The sequence below is a fragment of the Ictalurus furcatus genome, chromosome 22 (assembly GCF_023375685.1).
Source record: "Ictalurus furcatus strain D&B chromosome 22, Billie_1.0, whole genome shotgun sequence".
Lineage (NCBI taxonomy): Eukaryota > Metazoa > Chordata > Actinopteri > Siluriformes > Ictaluridae > Ictalurus > Ictalurus furcatus.
The window spans coordinates 2,415,209-2,441,281 of NC_071276.1; the positions used below are offsets into that span (position 1 = coordinate 2,415,209).

The 26,073-nt window shown below is 47.8% G+C and overlaps 1 protein-coding gene across 15 annotated transcripts in view; it reads right to left on the minus strand.

Annotated features, from left to right (window-relative positions):
* The window catches only part of arvcfb (ARVCF delta catenin family member b), a 133,127-nt gene that overhangs the window by 3,093 nt on the left and 103,961 nt on the right, over positions 1–26,073 (minus strand). For 8 of the 15 annotated variants that reach the window (XM_053610453.1, XM_053610451.1, XM_053610452.1 and 5 more), the window contains 11 exons: positions 24,136–24,253; positions 23,834–24,005; positions 22,705–22,776; positions 7,519–7,646; positions 6,755–6,905; positions 5,717–5,909; positions 5,226–5,337; positions 4,819–4,906; positions 3,720–3,773; positions 1,990–2,081; positions 491–603 (listed from right to left, as the gene is read on the minus strand). In XM_053610453.1, coding sequence (XP_053466428.1) covers positions 502–603; positions 1,990–2,081; positions 3,720–3,773; positions 4,819–4,906; positions 5,226–5,337; positions 5,717–5,909; positions 6,755–6,905; positions 7,519–7,646; positions 22,705–22,776; positions 23,834–24,005; positions 24,136–24,253 — 1,282 coding nt within the window. In that variant the 3' untranslated portion in view covers positions 491–501. Of the gene's footprint in view, positions 1–490; positions 604–1,989; positions 2,082–2,806; positions 4,725–4,818; positions 4,907–5,225; positions 5,338–5,716; positions 5,910–6,754; positions 6,906–7,518; positions 7,647–22,704; positions 22,777–23,833; positions 24,006–24,135; positions 24,254–26,073 lie in introns of those variants that run through there. The other 7 variants (XM_053610462.1, XM_053610456.1, XR_008384353.1 and 4 more) reach the window with 7 other exon arrangements.

A 26,073-nucleotide genomic window follows, 5' to 3' on the forward strand; every position in this document is an offset into this window, starting at 1 on the left:
ACACCACAGCGACTTGCCAAGCAATGCATTTTTGTATGTATTTAGTTTTTACCCGTTTATAGTTACACTGACACTGGAGACTCCTTCCATAGGTGTTACGTGATGTGGAGCATCCTTTTAATCGCGCGTCTGTGACCGAGCAGACGAGACTATATAGAAACACATGAATCAACACCTTGGATGCAGAATTTTACAGCGCTGTGGTGTAAAGTTCTAGGATTGTTAAAATCACCAAACATTAGAAATGATGGTTATATCGTCGGCGGTTAATCAGTGGGGTTCTGTTAACCGCTGCACGACTAATACGGGAATATAAACCAGTGACTTCAACAGCACACGACCTCGTCAGAGCGAAAACACCCGACTGCGCTTTGAGCTGGAATAAACGGCGTTGTGGGCTCTCTGGGTTAGGGTGAAACGGGCCGGGTGGACGGGTGGACTGGCGGCGGAACAGAAACGTTTCCGAGGCGAACGCTCGGAGAAAACCTACCATGCATGCATTTACACCCAGGAGTCAACAGGCTGAGGCTTGACGTCGCAAGCGTCCACAAGACTCACAGTCGGCCTGTTGCTCCGGATATAGTGCTTCCTATTCGTGTCGTTCTGCAGCAACGGGAGAAGGGTTCAAAATAATAATAATAATAATAATAATCAGCAAAGAACAAAATGCATTTCACAAACAGAGAGAGAGAGAGAGAGAGAGAGACAGAGAGAGAGAGACAGAGAGAGAGAGAGAGACAGAGAGAGAGACAGAGAGAGAGAGAGAGAGAGAGAGAGACAGAGAGAGAGACAGAGAGAGAGAGAGACAGAGAGAGAGACAGAGAGAGAGAGGGAGGCAGAGAAAGAGAGAGACAGGCAGAGAGAGAGAGACAGAACACAGAGAGGTGAGTGCACTGAGGGTTAGTCATCATTAAAAAAAAACATCATGCGAGTCAAAAGCAGAGAACAAATAGACAAAACAACAAATAAAAATAGACAAAACAACATTTTTAGCTCAAGATGTTAAAGCAGGGTTGCACAGCGCTGAAAACAAACAAGCGGACGTGTGTGTGTGTGCGTTTGGCCGTGTGGTGCATCATCACCACCTCCAGCCTGCTGCTAATATAATGATGAAACAGTACTGATCAGGTCTATTATTAGAACGGTGATGGAAATTCTCAGTGTAACCCGTTACAGCGTCTTTTCCGATGTGTTCCAAGGGCGTAAATAACACGGTGACGTTTAATCGTTTGATCAAACGCCCGAGAGCCTCACGCTGGTCGTTGCTCTGGTGCAGCTCATCGATCAAGACTGTGTCTCATGAGGACAAGAGGACACGTAAATTATTCTCCAGTGAAGAGAGAGAGAGAGCTTCACGAAGAGGGATGATGTTCCATCAGAGAGAGAGAGAGAGAGAGAGAGAGAGAGAGAGAGAGAGAGAGTGAGTGAGTGAGAGAGAGAGAGAGGGAGAAGGAGAGCTTCACAAAGAGGTATGCCGTTCTATCAGAGAGAAAGAGAGAGGGGGAAAGAGAGAGAGGGAGAAGGAGAGGGGGAGAGAGAGCTTCACGAAGAGGGATGCTGCTCCACCAGAGAGAGAGAGAGAGAGAGAGAGAGAGAGAGAGAGAGAGAGGGGTGTGCTCTGCCGAGTTCTTCACAATCTCAATGTTAAAATCACAGCACACACACACTCAATTATCTGCTGCTTGTGAATGAGTGTTTTAAATAAGCGCAAAGGCGCCGTGGGCTTTACACACACACACACACACACAGCTTAAGAAGTGATCTACTCTCTCTTCAAAGGGACAAAGTATCTCACTAATCGCACCAGAGTGCACTGGAAAGATGGGAAAGCTCAACATCACCAGGAAGACTGCATTATACAACAACTACTCCTCCATCCTGCCATCTCAGGAAAGAGACGCACCAGACATCAGTCTGAAATATTTACTGAATACATAAACAATAAAGAAAGAAAGAAAGAAAGAAAGAAATAAAAAGGTCCGATCTCACCTTCAGAGGCTCTCGCTCGGTCAGATCGGACGAGGCGTCGCTGGTTTTATATTTGCAGTCTTTGTCCCTTTGGTCAATGGTGGAGTAACCGTCTGGAAGACAGGAAGGCGAGAGCGCGTTAGTGATGCCCCGGATAAAGCGTGCTGATCGGGCGGATCAGTCGAGGGGCATGCACATGTCCGGGATACGACACGCATCACAGAAACCTGCGCTGAATTTATCTGGGTTATTTTTCTTCTACCAGGACTGAAATGAGACGTTTCATTTTCGTCTTCCCTTCCCCCTCTGTCTCCCGTCAAAAATTTCCACGTTCTCGCTCACCAGCCCGGCTCCCTCGGCTCACGCTCTGTCCAATTACTGTCAGTCTGCCTCGCACGATCCGCACGGCATCATGGGACACGAAGCGGCGTGGTGAAAAGGAAAGCCCCAGTTGGCTTTATACCATTACTGTCAGCTTCTACAGCCATCACGGCACCACGGTTACGACGTCGGCCATCGCTGTGCTTCCTCTTACAGATTTAAACAGCTTCTGCTGCTACTGATCTTATTACCGACACTGTTCCTACTGACCTTGCAATACATATTACTACCTCCATCTCCTACTGAAATAATCAAAGCACCAACTCGAGATCCTCTACTGAAGTTCTCACTACTAAAGTTTCTACATTTCTCACGGAAACATCCAGTACTTCTGAAGTTACTAAGAGAGCTACTGATGCCACTCACACCGCCGTAGAAGTTCCTATCATTAAATGTCTGACTAAACGTACCAGTCAAGCTCCTACTGGTGACATTAAGATCCTCCTAAAGCCATTCAGTGAAACTCTACTGAAGCTGTAACTGAACCTCCTGCTGAGGCTGGCGTCATTATTCAAGCTGCTAAAAAAAATATCTTCCTGAAGTCATGAATTAAATGTCTACAGTTCCTACTGAAGTTCATATTCAAGCTCCTACAAAAATCACTACTGAAGCTCCAACCGACCCTCTCACCAAGGCTCCTACAAAAGGTTCCTACCCCTTTTAGATACTGCAGAAGTCCCAACCAAAGATTTTATCTAAAGTCCGTATGAATCTTGCTACCACACCGCCTACATGTTATTAGTGAAGCTCCTACTTTAAACTCCTACTCAATCTCTTACCACAGTAATGTAGTGAAGTTCCTACAGAAGTACCAGAAGGTACTCCTGATGCTCCTTTGAAAGCCACCTCTCTCTGAAAGCTTCGCTTGCAGAACACAATGTTTAAGACCTGTATTCGTGTCCATGACGACATCACACGCACTGATAAAGCATAAAACAACAGTATTGGCTCGGATCAGGACTGTGGACACAAGCTCTGATTCAGCACACTGCAGCCCAGCACCTGTTTGCTCAGCACACACCGGCGCGGTGAAAGCAATCTAAAGGCACGATCCTCGGAGAGCTCACTGGAAACCCCATTTGAAAAGAGGAATTTCACAGACAGCATTAGAACCGACATCATGAACGGCAGGGTCGTGTTAGGGGGAAAAAAATGAAATAATAATAATAATAATTTTGATTTGATTAGTGAAATGGTGAGACGGTTCATGATCATTCCCATTCCAGACTGAAGAAAAAACACACACACACACACACGCGTCTTGGATGAAATGGGAAACGGTTATGAATCGTTAGAAATTTTTTTTTTCCAACACGCACCAATGCTTTTTTTTTTTTTTTTTTTTGGGCGGCATGCACTCTCGGTCTTACCTGGACCCAGTTCATCCATAGGTATCATAGCACCAGTGCCACAGCCTCTGTCGCCTGCAAAGCATTCAAAGGCTGTTTCTTTCATCTCGTCAGTACATGTACAGCTTCCAGATGCTGGATTAAACATTTATTTATTTATTTATTTTTAAAAAAAAAACATCAACACATTTCATAATCCTCAGCCAACAGTTACTGAGCGAGGTAAGCCGACTGAAGTGAGCCGAGGATGAAATGAGAGTTGCAGCTCTACACGCCGTACATCAGGTCTGAATTTGCGAGGAATAGCGATAAAAGATATATTTGTTAAATGCTGTCATGGTGAAGACTCCTCCCTTTAATGAGATGCCTGGAGCTCATCTTCCCTACTCCTCTCAGCACCACCCAAACTCCAACTGCACCACCGACTGCAGTCTTTACTGAGCATGTGCAGTGAGAACGAGACTCCACCGTAGACGAAGAGACTGATGACTTTGTGCGACGAACCTCATTCATCTCCTGTCTTATCCTGCCAATCAGCCAATCTGATCCCGTCTGTCTAACGTCTAATTACCAGCCTACAGCATTCATACATCATTCTACAACTTGCAGCTCAAGTGGAATTTGGAAGGTGTTGGGGGGGGAGGGGGAAAACTCAAACAGTGATTGAGAAGGAGGCTGTAATCACACCAACGATCAGGAACATGAGGTAACATGAGGCCCAAGGTGGCGACGTTCTCTCATCTGAGCTCTATTTCCTTACCGACGTTTTGACTACGCAGTAGGTTCTATAGCACGATGTTCCTGAGAGAACCGGGTACGCTCCATATTCAGACAATCCAAAGATGTAGTTAGTACAACGGATATAGAAGGGTCCAATCTATTCCGCAAAGGGCCGGAGTAGGTGCAGGTTCTCGTTCCAATCAAGCAGGAGCCACACCTGATTCCACCTGATTAATCAGTAGAGCTTGGCTCTCAAAAATACTCAGGGTGTGGCTTCTGCTTGGTTGGAACGAAGACTGGACACCCCTGCTAGAAAACATAGTCGCTATGCATATAAATAGAGTGAAAAAGAAATAGTACATAAAAACCGAAAGCGGTGTAATGGAAAAACAAGACGCACCTTGGCTCTTCTCCATCAGGGGGAGGGTGGTGTCATCGTATCCTGACTTGCTGCTCTTTGAGCCTTTCGGAGCCGCGGTCGCGGCGGGCTGTGGACAGTTCAGAAAAGTAGCTTATATAAAACATTATCGCAGTCTTGTTACGTCAGCTTCTCTTTCAGAAAATCCTTGTACAGCGATGACGCAAAAACAACAACAAAAAAAATCCTATTATTATAGAGCAGATCTCATCCACACTAAAAGCTCTCGAGTACTCCGGATGAAGCTCTTCAAGACGGAGCGAGCAGAGAAGATCGGACTGAGAGAGCTCGGAAATAAGCTAGATGAAAGAGAAGAGATGGCTAGAGATAGAGACTCTGCTCGCTCCATCCTCTCTGTAATCTCTCCTGAACCCACGCTCGTACCGCACCTGGAAATGAGTTTTGTTCCAGCCGTCCTTGGTCAGCGTGTTCCTCAGCTCTTTGTAGCTCCACACCGTCTGCAGGATGTGAGACGCGGCCTTGGTCTCTCTGGCTGACTGGCTGTGGACAGAAATACACCACCGTGGTGGAATCAAACGTCTGGCACAGAACAGAACAGAACAGAACAGAACGTCGCGTCGCTGTGAAACTACAACCTAAAACCACTTGACTGAAACACGCTCGCTTGTGCTTTCACGCTGCTTCCTGGCGGCTAGCAGAAGCGCTGGAATGGATCAAGGAATCAGAAGCGTCACAGGGAGGAGAGCAGTGTTAGTACCTGGACCCCTGGAGCTACTACAGCTTCAAAATGGCCGCCACTGCTTCCATTTCCGAGTCCACGCTTAGCAAGCTAGCCTTTGTTTAACGGTCATGCTCGGAATTATACTACACTCTAAAAGTTAGGATTACGGTCAACGCTGTTCCCAGCATTACATTCTACCTGGTCCTGTGGATGGCCACCAGTTTATCGATGGCCTGAGCCATGATGAGCGAGCGAGCGTTCTCCGAGCTGTCCGTCACAATCTCGTGGATGGTGTTGAGCACCGCCACCACCGTGTCCTCTTCCAGGTTCTTGGCGGGACGCTGCTGCCCACTCGGCAGGTTACTCACCAAGTCCCTCATCGCGTAGCTCCCTGTAACAGTCAAACAAACAGGACTTTTCTCAGCGAGGTTTCACAAAAATATTACTTACTAACTTTATACATTTTTATTACTGGAGGATTCGCGGCTGGCAGCACGGTTAACCACACACACACACACACCTGTGACGGTGTTTTTATTACACATAGTGTTGGTTTACACTGCTGCTGTGATGAGTTCATTTCGGTTCGTGTTTGATGTTATTGTGTCTTTTCATTTTTTCCACCTTTTTTTCTTGGGAATTGGGAAGAAATGCAACTCTTTCAGCTGAAACAGTAATCCAGAACACATAAAATACACATCTACAACTAACTTCACAAAAATAAAGTAATACTTTCACACAGTACTGTATATATGTGTGTGTGTGTGTTTGGGAGAACATTATATAATTACAGAAATTCACTCACTACAAATATATTTATATAAAAAATAAAAGAAGCTTGGCTACAGACTTGACATTTCCCCCTACATCTCTATTAAGACTTTAGAGATGATCCGGCCTCTTTAATATTTCATACGCTTCAAAATATCAAGAAATACCCTCGCCCGGCTGACTGGATAACTCCGCCGCGTTCGCGCGCTTATTCCTCAGATCTAATTTCGAGATGCGATGAAGGCCAAGGCGGGAGGCGTTATTGCGAACGTTGCAGCGTATCTCTCGGATTATAATAAAAAAAATCGAAACGGGTGGTCATTAAAAACTCTTCTCATGGCTCTGTACAGCAGTTTTCTAACTCGATTCACTTTATTTCTCCTCAAGGTGGGTTGCTTTTATTAAGCTCGGAGATTTTCAGCGTTCCGGCTGCTAGAAGAGAACCGGATTTGGTTTGCAGCTCACCTATAAGGTCCTTGTTGCGTCGGTCGATGGAGAGGTTGCGCAGGGCGATGGCGATGGCGCGCACCACCTTATCCGAGTCGGAGCGAAGCAGCTCCACCAGGATCGGCAGGCCTTTCTCCTTACGCACCGTCGCCCGGATGTAGTTGGACCACTGTCAAGAATAAATAAATAAATAAATCAGTCAGACCAAAAACATCAACATGAGATGGAGTTCGTCGTTTAGGATGAAAGGCGACGCGGATTAAACTCCCCACATGAGGAGCACGAGGAGAACACGGGAAGCTCCGGTTAGCCGGTAACCCGGGCTCAGGATCGAACACGGAGTCACTGGAGCTTCTTATTGATTAACACAACATCCCCATGTGACATAAAGCCCTGGTCTCCTCAGCTGGCTCTGTCTACGGTGTAAACAAAGTGCTGCAGTAGCATATAGTGAGCACTAGGAGGAGATGGCGAGCTTCAGCAGGTCTTAAGAAAAAAAAACAAAAAACCTGCATAGGGAATAAAACTGAAACAGCTCTCTGAAATCCTATTAGGGTAAAGAGACGGGTCACACACACACACACACACACACACACACACGATGTAAGCACATGGGGCTTGTGAGTGTGGTCCGACATGCTGCTTAGCTACGTCTGGAGAAACTTTGCTCATACGCTGACCACTGTGTTTTAGTTAACACTGCTAATTTAAACACGGTATGATGCAGATAAACACACATGGTGTTTGGCTATAGCTGTGTGTGTGTGTGTGTGTGTACTGACGGTCCACTGTCCAGCGCTGAGGTTCTGTAAGGCCCCTGCCGCCGCCTCCAAGGTGTTGTAGTTCTGACTCTCGGTCAGCAGGGACAGATAGAGACGCACCACCTCGGGCTGGTAGAGCAACTCGAACCCTACGGGGGGGACAAAAAACATAAAACAGACATAAAATTCCTCGCTGTGCTCCTCAATAACAAACAAAACATTTTTTTTCGTGAACTAAATGGAAAAACAGCAAACCGGGAAAATGGATTTTTGTCCCCTTGCAGCGAATCGTGACGAACCTCTACAGTACACTCTCTCCTCTTGAGATGTACATGAAAGAAGCGATTTCGATTTGCCTTCTTCCTCATGCATCCTGCCTTCGCCGTAATTCATCTTTGGACACGGAGCATGATTAGTGAGGTGCAGGAAAGATTCGAAACACATTCGCAGCTGCGAGGAGGCGCAGGAGGAAAAAAAAAAAAACACTCTGAAAGGGCCTAATGCTTTAATGGAGGCTTTGTTACTGAATGCCTGCATCACCGATAACTGCCAGCTCGATCAATACTCCCGGGGGGGGGGGGGGGCAAGAGAGAGTGGGGGGGGCCGCGAGCGAGCAAGCTAGAGAGAGAGAGAGAGAGAGAGAGAGAGAGAGAGAGAGAGAGAGAGAGAGAGCGAGAGAGAAGAGAAAGTTCTGTGGCTCCTTGGTAGAAGTCATCAGGCAGAACTGACCTGGGCTCAGTGAATATGAGACACGTGTTGATGTTAGTGTTGTGAGAGCAGAATTAGAACTGATCTGGAGTCAGTGTGTGATGTGAACATGCTGTTCCAACTGCTGTGTGTAAGCAGTTTATGAGTACACTGAGGTGTGGATCATCCATCCATCCACCCGTCCGTCTTTCTGCACAAAAGGTGACAGGCCCGTGTGTGTGTGTCTGTCCATCCACCGGACTCTGTCCACACATCCTCTAAAGGCCATCTCTGTCCATCCATCCATCCAGCTTTGTCCCTCTGTCTATCCATTCATCTAACCATCTGATTCACCCCTCCATCTGTTTTCCATCCATCCATCCATCCAATTTTGTCCCTCTGTCTCTCCATGTTTTCAGTTTTTTTTTCCCATCTAATTCATCCATCCATCTAACCATTTTCCCCACCCATCCATTCATCCCTCCATCTGTTTTCCATCCACCCATCCACCCACCCATCAATCCATCCATCCTGCTGCTCATCCGTTATTTCCTCCATGCTCCATCCATCGGTTAGAAGATATTCAGATCTATAAAAGTTTGTGAGAAAGCGACACTCTGGCTATAGATTGAAGTTTATCCGGAACTTTTTTATTTTATGGCGGCGTTACTGATGGGTGTTTTCTGAACCCAGTGCTCCTCGCTCCGTGTTTATTTGACATTCTCGCAGAGGCGGTGTCGGCCCGGCCCGGCCCCGCTGCATTTATTACAGGATTAGATTTCAGACGCTGCAGCAGAGCGCGTATTGATCAGTCACGACTCGCAAGGTAACACACACTGCTCTCGTCGTCTCCGAGGAGAATCCATTTGCAGCATCTCTGTCTCTATTACACACACACACGCACACGCACACACCCCTCACTTTAACATGCATTAATCATAATGTAGGTCGAAGAGCAGGAACAGTACTCCCTTACAGCAGGAACGCACGCCATGTAAACGACTGTAATTCATTATAAACATATTTTAATAACCGCAGCCGAATCCTGATCCCTCACGTACACTGCCCTTTCTCCTTCTTTGTCTTCTGTAGATAAAGCCAGACACACACGCTCCGCAGAAACATTTAGCCTAGGCCTGTCATTTGCCGAGACGTGAAACGGCTGGCTGCCTTGACCCGGGCGAAAATCATATTAAAGTGGAGTGTGATTGATGTGCGAGCGCTTTGTGTTTCACAGCGAGGCTGGAGCAAGAGCGAGGTGAGGCGAGGCGAGGCAGCAACAGTAAACGCTAGCGTGTGCTCTCTCTTATCTATTTATATATCTACGATTACACACGAACATGCTTTCTGGACGTGATGAGAATGAGAATGTTGTTGTGGCGTGTCGTCTGAAAGACCGTGTCATCGTTCTCGCTCAGTGTTTTCGCACAGCCTCCAGCCCCCCGTTTGCTAATCATCCTCACCAGAAGCTATTTCTGGAAGCCCGGAGCGTGTGCGCGTGTGCGTGTGTGTCTGGGCGTTTTACTCTTTTGTTGCACCAACACTGGTGCTTTTTAAAAAAGAATCTTCTTGGCTTGGACACGGTGTCCAAACGCACGCAGAATCGTTCGCGCACGCTCAGCTGCTGGAAAGAGACGTCGTAGCGGATTGTAGCGCGGCCTTCGACTCGCGCCTGCGGTCAAGCCAATTAGCGGACGTGCGTGTTGGACGGAGAGAACCCCGCGGTGTCCTTCTGCTCGGGATACACGGTCTGTATGTTGGGTATTGGGATGACGGTGGAATCTACACATCAACGTGTGTGTGTATGGATACGCAGGAGTACCGAGCGGTGTAATTCGTTCCTCGCTGCTGCGCGTGGTAGCCGCTGGCTTGTTAAGAAGCAACAGTGGATCATTAGGAATAATTGGCGAACGCTGCGACGTGACCTTCTGTCCCCGAAACACCCGGCGCACTGCCATTACTCGCTCATCCGCCCGCCAGTGCGCTTCTAATACACGCCTTACACAATCTTTTACAAAAGCCCGTCACTCTAGTTCAGATGTAAGCACATATATACACACATACACACACCTTCTGGGACTCTTCAAGCTAATTAATGTAATTAGGTATCCTGAGTGCTGTTGATGCAGAGTGCCAGGAAACGGTGGAGAGGAAAAACACTTCACTGTGGATGGAAAAACCGTTGAGAATGGGGGTTTTTTTGCTTTTGTTTTTTTAAACCCAGCTGCTGCACATTCTTTGGCGCTCCTTCATTAGAAGCCGTTAGAGAGGAGAAAGCAGTAAACCTTGTGTTGTGACCCTCCAGGACAGAACGTGAAGGCAGAAGCTGACGCAGGGAGCAGTTTTTGGGCAGCCTCCTTCCTGCTGGGCGTAGGACGTGATCGCGCTCACGTTTGAGATGCCCAGACGGAGGAGTCGTTACAGACGGACCTGAATTCCTAGTTTATAACAGGCGTAAAGATGAAAGATGAAGGAATGCAGATCACCGAGCGGCTCATCAATGAACAATTAAGCTCACTGATTCATGTGTCATCCTTTATTGGTTGAGCTGTTGTGATCTGACAGGAAGTGGAATGGTTATAAATGGAGAGAAGCCAACAGGCACGATTAATCAGCTCTCTGGCTGTCTTTCTCTCTCTTCCTTTAGGTAACGCTGTCAAAGAAACCAGGAAGCTTTCTGCAGAGAGAGCGAGAGATATGAAAAGTAGACACCAGATGAATTGACCAAAGTGTGTTATGAAATGAGGAGCATGCTCATTATCAGTTGAAATAAGAAGAATAAAAGCACGCTGATCCTTTTTATCTTTGAACAAACCCCGTGGAAGAAGAGACCTGGAAGGCTTCTTAAGAAGCGTCTTCTCAATAGAGCGAGTAAAGAAAGAGGCAGGCGCTCGAGTCCATTAAACCTCAGCAGGATGGAGTTTGTGTCCATCCTAAGAGCTCGGCTGTGTGTGTGAGTGTGTGTTGAGGACATCAGACCTCACTGTGGCAGGAAGTCCCGAAACCAGCACGCTGCCTTTGTTTCCGGGTGTCAGAAGGGCAGCGAGAGACTGGCAGCGTCTCCGCACCATCCAGCCGAGGCTTCAAAAACCGTCTGGTGAGAGGAAGTTTGGGGAGACGGAGACAAAAACACCTTTGTTTTTTTTTCTCTCTCTCTGACTAAGATTAGTCCAGGAAAAGCTTTCAGCCATGTTACAGGAAGGAACAGCGTCACATCCAGACAGGCGAGAACATACTAACCAGCTGCTTGGCAACACCATTGTGCCATCTGATCCAGGAAGTCCATCTGCTTCCGATTCCTCAATCGAACCCCGACACCGCTGCACTCGTCTTCTCCTTCCTTCTCCATCTTTCCATCCACACTCACACCGGCGAGAGTCAGGTCCTGCTCCTCTATAAACGCCACTATCTTACCCAGTGCCGATTCTCCAGTCGCTCTCGTTAACGTCCAAACCTGCATTAGCGGCTGATTAGAGGGCCGAACACCTGCTATTGACCTCTAATTGGCCAAAGATGTTCCCGCCATGCTGGGGCCAAGGTCGTTCTGTTAATTGAAGTCATGCTGGTGGAAGTAATCGATTTCAGCCTAATCAATTTGTCAAAAAGCCGATTCGTGCTTGTGTAAGACGAGCCCGAGCGGCAATCGTTTAACGTTAAAAAAACAAATCAACAGGAAAGCTTGTTGAGATGCAGAGAGTCTACAAAACATCTCCTAGAAACGTACGAGTTTCTGAAGAGAATGCCACGAACGTAACCCGTTCTCGGGACAAAATAATGGGAACGGTGCAGGCTTCCTCTGAGCCACCACATCTTCAAACCGCTGCTCGGGTATCAATTTAGACGGCGCTTTAAGTTTGTAGGTGCATCCTCTTTGGGTCCTTTAAGCAACAACCACTTATTTCCTCCATCGTGTTTGGACTCTACATTTTCAGTGTGCTATGACAAGGGCATTAAACAATTAAAAAATCTGTATGCCGATGGTGTCTTTGATAGCTTTGCCAGTCTGTCCTCTACTTATGACCTCCCCGTGACGCATCTGTTTCGTTATTTTCAAATTCGGACTTCCGTTTCTAGATGTTTTCCTGATTTTCCCTCTGCGCCTCCTGAACAGGCTTGGGAAAGCTTGTTTTCAAACAATCCACATCAGAGAGGAATGATTTCTAGGATTTATGATTTTATTCTGGCGTTAGGTAGTGAGGCGAGCACCAAAATTAAGAATGTGTGGGAAACGGAGTTAGGAGTACAGATAAGTGAAGAGTGTTGGGAACGTGCTATAGGGAGGGTACAGTCTACCACTTCCTGTGCTCGTCTTGGGCTCATCCAGTTCAAAGTTTTACACAGAGTCCATTTGTCTAAGTCGAGACTTTCTGTAATATATCCAGAAGTAGAGGACAAGTGTGATAAATGCCACGGCTCTCCCTGTCATCTTGGCCATATGTTTTTCTTTTTCCCTGGTCTCTATGGCTTTTGGTCTGGTTTCTTTACCATCATGTCCACTATTCTCAGGGTAGATTTAAAACCTTGCCCATTGATTGCTATATTTGGGATTCCTGATGTCTCAGTTCCATTAAGCTCTGTACAAAAAGATACGATCGCTTTCACATCCCTAATAGCAAGACGTTCCCTACTGTTGCACTGGAAGTCTGCTAAATATCCCTCCATCTCCCACTGGCTAAAGGACGTGATGTTTTTTTTTTTTTTTAAAACTCGAGAAAATAAAGTATACGATTAGGGGTTGTACTGACAATTTTTTTTTAAATAAAAGGCAACACTTTATTTCATATTTTATGGAGTTACAGACACTTCACATTAGAATTTTTATGGCTGTTGTTGGGTTTTACAATATCTATATAACCAGGTATAGATATTGGTTAGGCATGATGAGCCGGGGTGGGGTTGGGGGGGGGGGGCTGTTTAGTTGATTGTACTCTTTTAATTTAGTTTTCCTTTTTTACACTATGTATGTATGTGTGTGTATATGCAAGTATAAAAAAAAAATATGAGAATGGCATTGTTGCTATGTGACAGGAGGTTTGTTTTCTTTCTCAATAAAAATATCTTGGGGAAAAAAACAAAACAAACTGCTGCTCAAACCGCGGCGGCGTCACACACTCTGGAGAGAGAGCTACCCGCCCTGTTCCGCATACACGAGCTCACAGACGGCTACGATTAGCTAGTGTTGCTGTGATTGACAGGTCGAAGGAAAGTATGCCCCTCCCACACCAATCTCGCTCGACAGGACTCCTGAGCGTGGATGACTGGCATTGTCGGGATGTGACGGGACGGAGAACGCCACGCAGGAGGCATCTAGGGTCTACAGTGACTGACTACTGTATGTCTGGACAAAGCTGCAGGACAGACAGATGTTTTGTCTAGCTAAACACAAGCTTGTCTTTCAACAGCAGAGCAACAGATTGGTCTGGAAAGCAAGGAGGAATGGGCGAGAGAGAGAGAGAGAGAGATTGAACGAAAGACTAGCATCCGCTAACCAGCGGGAAATCCAACAGCCAGCATCGCCAAGGCAACCTCTGGTCAGTCACGCTAGCAAATCTCTTCTGTGAGAATGAAAAAGACACAGAAACCGAAAGACTGCGAGGTGTGACGGTCTTTTATCTGCGCCGAGTGGGAAGACTGACGGACGCAGTGTGAGTGGGCTCGGAGCTCCGCCCCTTCCAGGACTCGGCGCTGCATTTAGCATCCGAACGGGACCTTCACCCTCGGCTGGCCTGCCCTCACTGAGGAGGCAAGCGAGCAGCGGCTGTGCTAATAAAAGTATAAGGGGAGAGCTAAACAACAACAACAACAACAACATAGAAATGCAGAATAAACGTGAACAAAAACAAGTCTGAAAAACAGGAGAGACTGAGATCCTGCTCACTTTTCCGACACGTTCTACATACAGACACCAAAGGAGCTGCAGGATGAAAGTGAGACAGATGTCTGTGGGTGAGGGCCACAATCTGCCTCGACTCAAACGCAGCACCGAGTCAGATGTTTCTCGAAGGGAGCCGCTCCGAGTAAGGAGGTGCGATGTTCTGACAAATCTGACAGCCCTGTCGCTGTACACGGCAAAATAAACACGGAGGAGTTTAAGTTTGGCAATTACAGCAAAAAAACAGAAAAAAGACGCCGTCTCGGAGCCGTCTGCCGAACGGAGACACACGCTGGCTTTGATTTGGAAGCGCTTTTCCTCCAAATCCCCGCTTTCTCTTCATTCACTTTCTCCCTTTGAGTCGCTAACCCTTTTTCTCATCACCTCTCTTGTTTACGTGCCTCCCCCTCTCCCTCTCCCAGCCTCTTTTGATTTTCTGCTCCTCTCTCTCTCTCTCTCTCTCTCTCTCTCTCTCTCTGTCTACAGGTTTTAGAAAATGCTGCACGACGGCAACGTTGAGCTCGAGCGCCTGATCTCCACCCGAGAAATAAACACGACGTCTCCCTGGCTCTATCCTTCTCCTCGCCTCTGTTCCACATTCCCTTCGCGCCTTGACTCGGGATCAATCTGCCAATCACCAACACCTCGTGCACAGACATCAATCCAGTCTCGAGGTCCGGGTGCCAAAGACAATTACTGAGTGCAGCTCATCGTGTCGAATCGCCTCGCAGGCGCTGCTTACGCTGTAGCGGCGGTAAACAGTCGGAGCCCCCACCAGCCTCGCGCTTTTCCTCTCTCTTGAATCGAGTTACCGTCAAACACGTGACGGAAAACATGCGCTGAAACCGGAGACTCCTTCCACAAGTTTGAAATAAACACGTCGTTACACGAAGCTTCACAAAATCAACGACTACACGTTTTAGTACTTTTGAGTTAAATAACAATACGCACGGCAAGACTAATCCCGCAACAAGAATCGTCCGACTCTAATAATACAAAGTCGATACATCACCCAAACAAATAAACAAACAAACAAACATTAGTTTTCTGATATTGAAGAGAAATCCTCCAGGAGCCTGAGAGCTGCTGTTCGACATGCAGGTGTGTGTGTGTGTGTGTGGCACACCTGCTCTCATTAAAGCTTAGAGAGAGAGAGAGAGAGAGAGAGAGAGAGAGTCGAGTGGGAAGGCCTTGTTTTCCCTAACAATTAAAGAAGATTAACGACGAATGTCACGTGTCACACCTGTCATTAAACCTGCTGTGGTGCTCTCTCTCTCACACACACACACACACACACACACACACTTACCTGTTTACTGATTGTTTACGATGCCTCGATATTACGGCTGTAACACAACTATCTACATTCGTGTCTGTATTTATAGTTAAACCAGAAGTGGGCGTGGCCTAAAGCAGATGGGTTTTTAACTTTTTTTTTTTTTTTTTTTTTTAAATGCCGTTCACCCAGCTGTTTTGTTTTTGTACCAGCCTGCGATATTTTCGAACAAGTTCACTTGGCGTTATTTCTCCGAGTATAAACAAATGACTAGTCTAATTAAAACCACCTTCACTTTGACCAGGCGGTTACTAAGGATGCTGTAAATCTCAAGGCGACGCCTTGCGAACCGTTCTTCCCATTCTGTAGCTGTATTTAAATCTATCGAGGACGTGTTCACTCTGAATACCGTAGTCGTGCTCCACGCTGAGAGAAGAGCAGCTACTACTGATCTCTAGGACATATCGCAGGAGAAGTGTCTCCAAGCGGATGTAATAATCAATCGGCAAAAACGGATGCGCTGCTGAGCTGCGATCCTCGCGCAAACGGATCTCTCGGGAACTGGAGTGAAACTGGGACGTACGTCCTCGCAGAGGCGTAACACACCACCGTCGCTTCTGCTCGCTCTCTCTCCTGAAGATATCTCACAAATCTCACATGGCGTGGTGCATGACGATCATTCGTATTGAAGCTGTGTGCTCTGCTGGCACTGTGGGTAGTAAGTATGCGCGTGTGTGTGTGTGAGTGATAATGATTGGCAAGCGAGGCGCAGCAGGATGAGGCTGCCAGTCTTGTGTTACAGCCTGCCATGGCGACGGGGGGTACGGCAGCAGCTGGCACCCGCTGGGGAAATTCAGACTTAATCACACACACACACACACACACACACACACACACACACACGAATGCTAAGTGTCACCAAAAGCAGTTGTGTATCTGTGGGCATTAAAACAGCTGCAGATGGATACTGGTACATTTAAAGTGATTCGCATTTAGAGCATTTTAAGGTCATGAAAAGAATGATACAACCGTCGCTCTACAGGAAGCGTGCAGAGATGCAGGTCTTCAGTTATCAAACATCAGTCTCTAGAGTTTGCATAGGACGTGAGGAGCTAGCGATGTTAGGATGGCTACTTTAACTCAAACGGCCACTCTTTACAACCGTGGTGTTTGTCGAGCACAAGGATTGCTCATTTCCACTGGTGAGAAACGTCAGATCTGGCAACCTCAGAAGCGTGAACTACACACGGAGCGATTTGCATAATCTCACTTTCGCCTGTTGCAATTTAAACCTTCTGCATATCTGCTCAGGAACAGCCTTCCAGTCAGATTAGTCATACGGCGTCTCCGCCGTACGTCTCCGAGGTCCGATCCGGGATCAGATTTCATCCGGTTCACACCAATCTCATTCGTTTTACTCCAGACTTGTACCGACCAGGGAACAGCTAGGCGGTGCCGCACGCGAGCGACGGTGTGATTGAGGACAGCGCTGGCCTCAGCAGATTTGGAAAGCCGTGCTTCGCCGTGCGGTGTTCCACTCGCGCTGTTTATCTTCACGCTGCAGTGCTGAAATGTGAAAAGCCGGGCTAGCGGGGCGTGGTGGGCCTCAGCAACATGGGGGCCAGAGAGAGAGAATTCTCACACCAGGGAGGGAGAAATAACAGCGCCGAGTCAGAACAGGGAGGGGCGGAGAGAGAGAGAGAGAGTCAGACAGAGAGATTGAGAGGGGTAGAGACATAGGCAGCAATCTACTTGATGGATGAGAAAGAAGAGAGGGCAAAAATAGGTGGGAAATGTGGTGGAGAAACAGAAGATATAAAAGAAAGAGAACATAAGGAAGATTGCACATATATAAAGAGAACAAGAGACAGAGCATGAGTGAGGGTAATGGGGAAAAAAATGTGTGAGGTGGAAAAAGCCCGAGAAAGAATAAGAGAGAGCTTGTGCAGGGTGTGGCATTCCTACTGTAGGTGTAATGTTTCCCCACAGAGACACTGAGAGAGAGAGAGACAGAAAGAGAGACACTGAGTAAGATACAGAGTTAATGACACAATGAGACAGCGTGAGAGACACAAAGAGAGACAGAGACAGAATGAGAGACAGAGAGAGTGACAGGCACAGTGAGAGAGAATGAGACAGTGAGAGTGAGACAGTGTCACAGAGTGTGAGATGGTAAGAGACAGTGAAACAGTGTGAATGTAAGAGACAATAAGAGAGTGGGAGACATAGTCAGACGGTGAGAGATACAGTGAGATATAGTGAGAGACAGTAAGAGAGTGGGAGACATAGTGAGACAACGAGAGATACAGTGAGATATAGTGAGAGAGACAGTAAGAGAGTGGGAGACATAGTGAGACAGCGAGAGATACAGTGAGATATAGTGAGAGAGACAGTAAGAGAGTGGGAGACAGTGAGACAGCGAGAGATACAGTGAGATATAGTGAGAGAGACAGTAAGAGAGTGGGAGACATAGTGAGACAGTGAGAGATACAGTGAGATATAGTGAGAGAGACAGTAAGAGAGTGGGAGACAGTGAGACAGCGAGAGATACAGTGAGATATAGTGAGAGAGACAGTAAGAGAGTGGGAGACAGTGAGACAGCGAGAGATACAGTGAGATATAGTGAGAGAGACAGTAAGAGAGTGGGAAACAGAGAGACAGTGAGACAGAGCGTGAGACACGGGTGAGACAGCGTGAGACACGGGTGAGACAGCGTGAGACACGGGTGAGACAGCGTGAGACACGGGTGAGACAGCGTGAGACACGGTGAGACAGATATAGTGAGAGACACAGATGAGACAGCGTGAGACACAGTGAGAGACATGGTGAGAGACACGGTGAAAGAGTGAGACACGGGTGAGAGAGTGAGAGACACGGTGAGACAGTGAGAGAGACAGTAACAGTGGGAGACAGAGTGAGATAGAGTGAGACGGGTGAGAGAGTGAGAGACACGGGTGAGACAGCGTGAGAGACACGGGTGAGAGAGTGAGAAACACGGGTAAGACCACTTGAGAGACACAGTGAGAGAGTGAGAGACACGGTGAGACAGAGAGAGAGACATGGTGAGACAGAGAGAGAGACACGGTGAGACAGAGTGAGAAAGACAGTGAGAGTGTGAGAGACACGGTGAGACAGAGAGATATAGTGAGACAGAGTGAGAGACACGGTGAGAGAGAGTACAGAGCTGCACAGCCGAAGCAGCTGTCTGTGTGAAGTCTAGGACCAGCGCTCACTGCGTCTCCAGAAGAAAAAGACAAGAGTTCAAAGCCTATTGAGGATGGTGCTGAAGTGAGCTGAAGGAATTCTGGAGGCAGAAGCATAAAGACACATGTGTCACACAAGTGTGTGTGAGAGAGAGAGAGAGAGAGAGAGAGAGAGTGAGAGAGAGTAAGAGAGAGTAAAAGAGAGAGAGTGAGAGAGAAACAGAGAAAGAGAGAGTGAGGGAGAGTATGAGAGGGTGAGAGAGCAAGAGAGAGTGAGAGAGCGAGAGAGACCGAGAGAGAGTAAGAGAGAGAAAGAGAGAGAGAGAAGAGAGATTGAGTGAGTGAGAGTGAGTGAGGGAGAGAGAGAGAGAGAGAGAGAGAGAGAGAGCGCGCGTGAGGGAGAATGAGAGAGAGTGAGAGAGCGAGAGAGAGTAAGAGAGAGAGGGAGTGAGAGAGAGCATGAGGGAGAGTAAGAGAGAGTGAGAGAGTGTGAGGGAGAGTAAGAGAGAGAGCGAGAGAGAGAGCGAGTGAGGGAGAGTAAGAGAGAGTGAGAGAGCGAGAGAGACTGAGAGAGAGAGAGAGAGAGAGAGAGCATGAGGGAGAGTGAGAGAGAGTGAGAGAGCAAGAGAGAGAGAGAGTGTGAGGGAGAGTAAGAGAGAGTGAGAGAGCGAGAGAGAGGGAGTGAGGGAGAGTAAGAGAGAGTGAGAGAGCAAGAGAGACCGAGAGAGAGTAAGAGAGAGAGAGACCGAGAGAGAGTAAGAGAGAGAGAGAGAGTGAGGAGAGAGAGAGAGAGAGAGTGAGTGAGAGAGAGAGTGAGGAGAGAGAGAGAGAGAGAGATAGAGTGAGTGAGTGAGGAGAGATAGTGAGTGAGTGAGAGTGAGTGAGTGAGTGAGAGAGAGAGGGAGGAGAGATAGAGTGAGTGAGTGAGAGAGAGAGAGAGAGGAGAGATAGAGTGAGTGAGTGAGTGAGTGAGAGTGAGTGAGTGAGAGGAGAGAGGAGAGAGAGAGTGAGTGAGTGAGAGAGAGAGAGAGAGGAGAGATAGAGTGAGTGAGAGTGAGTGAGTGAGAGGAGAGAGGAGAGAGAGAGTGAGTGAGTGAGTGTGAGTGAGTGAGTGAGAGAGGAGAGAGAGGAGAGAGAGAGTGAGTGAGAGTGAGTGAGTGAGAGGAGAGAGGAGAGAGAGAGTGAGTGAGTGAGTGAGTGAGTGAGTGAGTGAGAGAGAGAGTGAGTGAGTGAGTGAGTGAGTGAGTGAGTGAGTGAGTGAGTGAGAGAGAGAGGAGAGAGGAGAGATAGAGTGAGTGAGTGAGTGAGAGAGGAGAGATAGAGTGAGTGAGTGAGTGAGAGAGGAGAGAGAGAGAGAGAAGAGAGATAGAGTGAGTGAGTGAGTGAGTGAGTGAGTGAGTGAGAGAGAGAGGAGAGAGGAGAGAGAGAGAGATAGAGAGAGACAGACTCCAGAGGGAAATCTGTAAAGCTGTGTGCTGTTACTGCTGTACTGAGAAATGGCACTGATAAACTCTCATGCTGTAAATAATTCCCTTCTGCTCAGCGGCATGTTTACACACAGCAGACTGCCAGGACAGAGACGTAGAGACACGGAATCTCCCACTAAACCGCCTTTGACACACCGCCAGATGTTTTCATCGAGTGTGGGAGGGGTGAAGAAATACAGATGTTCATAAAGCTGTCCAAGATAAGCTGGAGAACCTCTAACAGTAGAGCCGAACCCGAAAGGACGGAGACGAGGCCTGCTCGGTCATCGGGCTTATTACAAAAGGAGGACGTGTCCAATCAGACACCAATCAGCCAGACTGCTGAGAGAGACGGAGACACGCGTTCTCCTCAGATTAGCTGTCAATATCATTTACTCCTCTAATTACATGCTGACCGCCACAACACACTGTTTACTAAACACGGAGCCTGAACCCTGACTGGTGTGAATGAAAGGGGTGTGGCCTCTGTACCCGTCTGTCACATTGAAGGAGCCGTGGCATATGATGCTCAAGCACAGTGAAGGAGGCGTGGCCAGTTCCTGTTTGTTTCAGTGTATGGGGTGTGCCCTTTGCACCTGTTGGTCATAGGGTAGGGGGCGTGGTCTGAGCTGATTGTCATCCAGCGTTGCAGGGACACGTTAGCAAGATCAGGAGAGACGCACTATAGTCTCCTGGCATGGAAACAGCTTGGCTTTTAACCAGCACACTTCTCTCGTTGTCCCTCCCTCTCTCTCTCGCTCTCTCTCTCCCTCTCTCATGCAAGTCAATAAGCTTTATGGCTGGATTTTGTTACAGCGGTGCCAAACGATCGCCGACATGAACGTTAAGAGAGTGCTTTGCGAAATTTATAACGCATTGAACACGACAACAATCAGATTCCACCTGCGAGGAAAGCTTCTGTCCATTTCTCACTCGTCTGTGTCTCGCCTGTGCCTCTCTGCCTCTGTACCTGTGTCTCGCCTGTGCCTCTATCGCGAGACGGCGACGGAAGAGGAAGAGGCTGTGACTCAGTGTTACGTCCCGCACCTGATCTTGCCGCGTTCCCTGCGCGCCGAACGGCGGAGGAACGAGTCGGGAGATTAACGATTGGCGTCCGATGCACCTGCTCCTCTTTCTGGGTGGCGTGCGGAGAATTTCTGCTCTGATACTCAGCTTCTCGAGAGAGAGAGAGAGAGAGAGAGAGAGAGAGAGAGAGAGAGAGAGAGAGAAGAGGACGCGCATTGTGTCCTTCGTCAAGGTTAAAAGGTAGATGCACCATCCGAGTTAACAGCGACAACGTGCTACTCTCCGCCGCTCTCTCGCGGTTAATTACCGCCTCCTGCAGATCCCTTAATTACATCTCTTCCGCCTTGCCTTCTCGTCTCGCTCTTTTCCTCCCGTCGGAGTGATGAATAATGCAAATGGGAGCGCTGTAGTTTTTCCACGCCTCGCGTCCTGTCCGCTGCAAATACCTCCAAAAGATGACGAGGGGTGACGGGAATCAACCGCGACTCGATCGACGGCGGCGGTGGTCTCCAGGTAGCGGCTCGATAGGGCTCCATTTCCTCGGTGGGAAAAACAAAAGGGGCCTGAAGCTCATTTCTGGGTGCACAGCGGAGACGGTGGAGGAAACGATAAAAAGCCACCCTCGTGTCCTTGCACGCACTTCCTCCCGGGCAGGGACGGGGGAAAAGGAAAAAATCCCGACAAGAGCATTCTGAGGGATCTGCCTGGTTACTGGTGAAACACTGCAGTCAGCTCCTGCGTCAGGGGAGACCGTAAGCTTCTTTTACGCTATACGAGTTCAGGTAACAATCCTAATTCTGCTCTCCGATGAGGCCCGAGACTCCTCCTGGAGATCAGCGCTGATCTTAATCTCATACATCTGACCAATCGAATGCCTTCCAACAGCTGAATATGACATCACGACGCTCTCACTGACTCACGAGATTTGACCAAATATTAGCTGGCTTCCTAAAAAACATGGCTGGCTAGCCAAGATCTGTTAACGGTTCATTAGCCAAGCTAGCAGAGTTGCGTTAGTGCGGTTAAATTATTCATCGGCAGCACTGTGACAAAGGAACGCCATAGTGGTGATGTCATACGAGTCCTGGTATAGTGGCGTCCCCCAAAGTCTCGTCCATAAATACAAGCGGATTCAGACAACATTAAGACTGAAGAGAAAAACGGGGGAGGGGTGATAACCAGATGATATCCAAGATGGCCGCCTCCAGAACATTCCAACGTCCAGCTCATATTAATGAACGTCTTAGAGACGAAGGAAAAAAAACTAAACAGAAACAAAATTTCCCCTTATTCTAAATGTAAATAAATCGACCAAGATTAGCGTTTAGCGTCTGAAGTTGAGCTTTTTCTCGGAACTAGCTACGTTTGCTAATCAGTTGGCACGCTAGAGCAAAAGCTTAGATTTCACATGCTAGTTGTTTACGTTATTATATTGCTCTGTAATTCTGTCTCTTTGCTGCGGATTATGGCTCCGTGTGGTCGCAGAAATAAGGAACGCGTGTACGAATGGGAAAGGCTTCACACGCTACACCTTGGAAACGAACCAAAGCTCATTTCACAGTCACAAAAAAAAAAATTGTAGGAGAGATTTGTGCTTCTGAGCGCCGAGCCAAAAAAACCTCAAAAAAAAAAAAAAAACACAATCTGAGAGGCGCGTGTCGACGTTCCGCCGCGTACCTTTAGTGGGCTCTGTGCGCTTCGGGAGGTCCATCGTGTCGTAGTTCTTGTCACCGTCACCGTTCCTCCTCCCTGAGGAAAGAGAAAGAGGACTATTAGAGAGACCAGAGCTTTAGAGTTTTACTGTCTGGAGAGTGAATGTCATGCCCATCTCAGACCTTCACACACACACACACACACACACACTCCTCATACTACGCTCTAATGGTTGAGGCTCTCCCGAGCGGAAATCCCTCTTAATAATGTATGAGAGGAAATATATCTACAGCAGAGTGGGCTAATGAAGAACATCTCGATGCCCCCCCCACACACACACACACACACACTATGAACAGATGACTCAAACAGACACAGGCTAAATGATATGATGTGAACAAAAGTCTGGGTTCTAAGACGGCCGGGTCAGACTCGGACACAGAACACACACGAGGAGAGACAGAGTGATGGACGGAGAGAACGTGAAGGAGAAACTCACCTTGATTAAACCAATCCTCTACAGTTAGCCAGCCCAGCAGCAGTCAAGAGAAGAGGGGGAAAAAGAGGAGAGGCGTGATATAAGTGTGTGAGTGTGTGTGTGTGTGTGTGTGTGTGTTACAGCAGACAGGCTTCACGAGTGAAGCTGTGTTGTTAAATACTTCTCTTCATAACGTCGAAGCAATGATCGAATCCTGCACCGTGTCCTCTGTCGATTTCAAACTCTTTTCTGCGAGCACAGTTCAGATGAAGAAATGAACACGGCGGTTTACATCTATTTGCTCTGGGCTAAGACGGATGTCTCCGGCCTACTTTGCGCCGCTGACGAATTTTGACGCCGGTGTGATTTATAGACGTATAGAAGCGACTGGCTTCTTCACTGTTTACACACACACACACGCATCGTCTGAGTCAGCTCACACACACTAGTCATGAACGTCTATTTAACCATTCCTGAGTCATCACACAGGACCACAGATACACGACAGCCATCGCTGCTAGGCTACAACACACACACACCCGACACGTACACATACCGGGACTAATCACGGCTTCGGCACAGCAACGGCGCCTCATTTTTAATTCTCTAACCCGAGGGCTAATATCATTTCCGTAGTTAGCGCTCTAATGAGCTCTGACTCGGCGAGAGACGGACCTTTAGCTTTCTTGCCACCGAAGCAGCCAGCGTCGTCCTTCTTCTTCCTGTGAGTCCCCGTGGAGCCCGGAGCCTGAAGAGAGGACGGGTCCTGGTACTTCTCTGCTCCCGGGACTTCTTTGTGGACGTGGTAGGAAAGGTTCCTCATGATGCACACGCAGTTCTCCACAGACTGAGGTAAAAGACAGATGTTGAATAGCTGGTGGAACTCCACAGACGACAAACCTTTTATAGACATTTATATCACACAGACGTTTCTCAGAAATACCCAGGTCTTGTAGCGAGCGCACGGCGAGTCTCACCTTGTTGTCCATGTCTTTCTTCCCCACGGCTGACAGTAGAGCGTGGAGCAGGGCGTCCACCAGGCCGTCGCACTCCCGCAGCCTCCTGCGTGCCTCCGCTCCGTCCGAGCTCACGTTCCTGCACAAACACACACGTACACGACTGTGTGATAAACGCAGCGCCAGCGAGCTCACACGGAACATGTAGGACAGCTGCGAGAGTTTTTACGTTCACTGGACGAAAGCAGTTTCTATTTCCATGCCAACATATGGACCATATAAGAAGAAGAGGGGAATTACATTGTCTTTTTATGCCGATACACCAAAACAACGTCTGTGTGTACGGTGCATGGTGATGAATAAGCGTGCACACTGTATACAAACACACTGTACAGCAGATCTGTGGAAAATTACGCAGAGGGTTTTACTGTGTGCCGGAGCACGTACCACGACAGTCGTCTTTCATCCAACACACACACACACACACACACACACACACACACGTCTGTCTCACACACACTTCGGCTTCAGCTGTGATATGAACGCTGCTCGTGGCAAATCAGGCTCGGGCCCCAAGCTGCTTCCTAGGCAACAGATGTCGGTGCTTACAGTTGCCATGGATACGGGCAGAGTGGCGGGGATGGAGATGGAGTGGCATCGGGAACTGGCGACACACAGGCACGGAGCCTCGGTGCTCACATTCCCGAGTGTGTTCTACAACCTACAGGGCCAAAGTCTGTCTGTCTGTCTGTCTGTCTGTGTGTATCTCAGTCTAACTCTGCTTGGCTCTCAGTCTCCGTGATCAAAACCAAGCCTGATTATACTGATTAAACTGCTACAGGACGAGAGAGAGAGAGAGCAATAGCGAGAGAGAGAGAGAGAGAGAGAGAGGGCAGGAGAGGAGAAATGCTGAAAATGAAAGAGGGATGGAGGAGGAATGCAATTTCAGACTTATCAGACCCTGCAGTGCTTAAGGTCAGTTAATCAGAGCCACATGCAGAAAGAGAGCGAGCGAGCGAGCGAGAGAGAGAGAGAGAGAGAGAGAGAGCGAGATGGATAGAAAGAGAGATCAGACAAATATTAATGTGCACTGTGTGGTTCCACATTAATACAGTACCACTTGTAGTCACCCACACCGTCCTGTGTATTTATCGTCAGTCTGACAATGATACTCATCACGCTATTACAGCTACACTTTTTAGAAAAGAAAAAAAAACAGGTTCTGGAATGGGTTCAAGGCTTCTTTGGATGGTTAACAGAATCTTTTCTGAAAGCGTTCTATTAGGAAAAGATCTGGAATGGAAATCCTCTGCTGTAAGAAACCTTAAGAGTTCTGTCGAGGTGGGGGGAGCAACAAGTGACGGGTGATCAGTAGAAACAAAATAAAGAAACCTTCAGAATGCTGAATGGGATAAAGCAAAGAACCCTTTACTGTTCCAAAGGGGACAAACCAAAGAACCCTTAGGGATGCTAAATGGATATCAAAGAACCTTTAAGTGTTCCAGACGGGATAAACCAAAAGAACCCTTCACTGTTCCAGATGGGATAAACCAAAAGAACCCTTCACTGTTCCAGACGGGATAAACCAAAAGAACCCTTCACTGTTCCAGATGGGATAAACCAAAAGAACCCATAATTGTTTCAGATGGGATAAGCCAAAGTACCCTTAGGGATGATAAATGGATATCAACCAAAGAACCCTTAATTGTTCCAGAAGGGACAAGCCAAAGAACCCTTAACTGCTCCAGATGGGATAAACCAAAGTACCGTTAACTTTTCCAGATGGAATACACCAAAGAACCCTTAACTGTTCCAGATGGGACAAGCCAAAGTACCATTAACTGTTCCAGATGGAACAAGCCAAAGTACCATTAACTGTTCCAGATGGGACAAGCCAAAGTACCCTTAGGGATGCTAAATGGACATCAACCAAAGAACCCTTAACCATTCCAGAAGGGA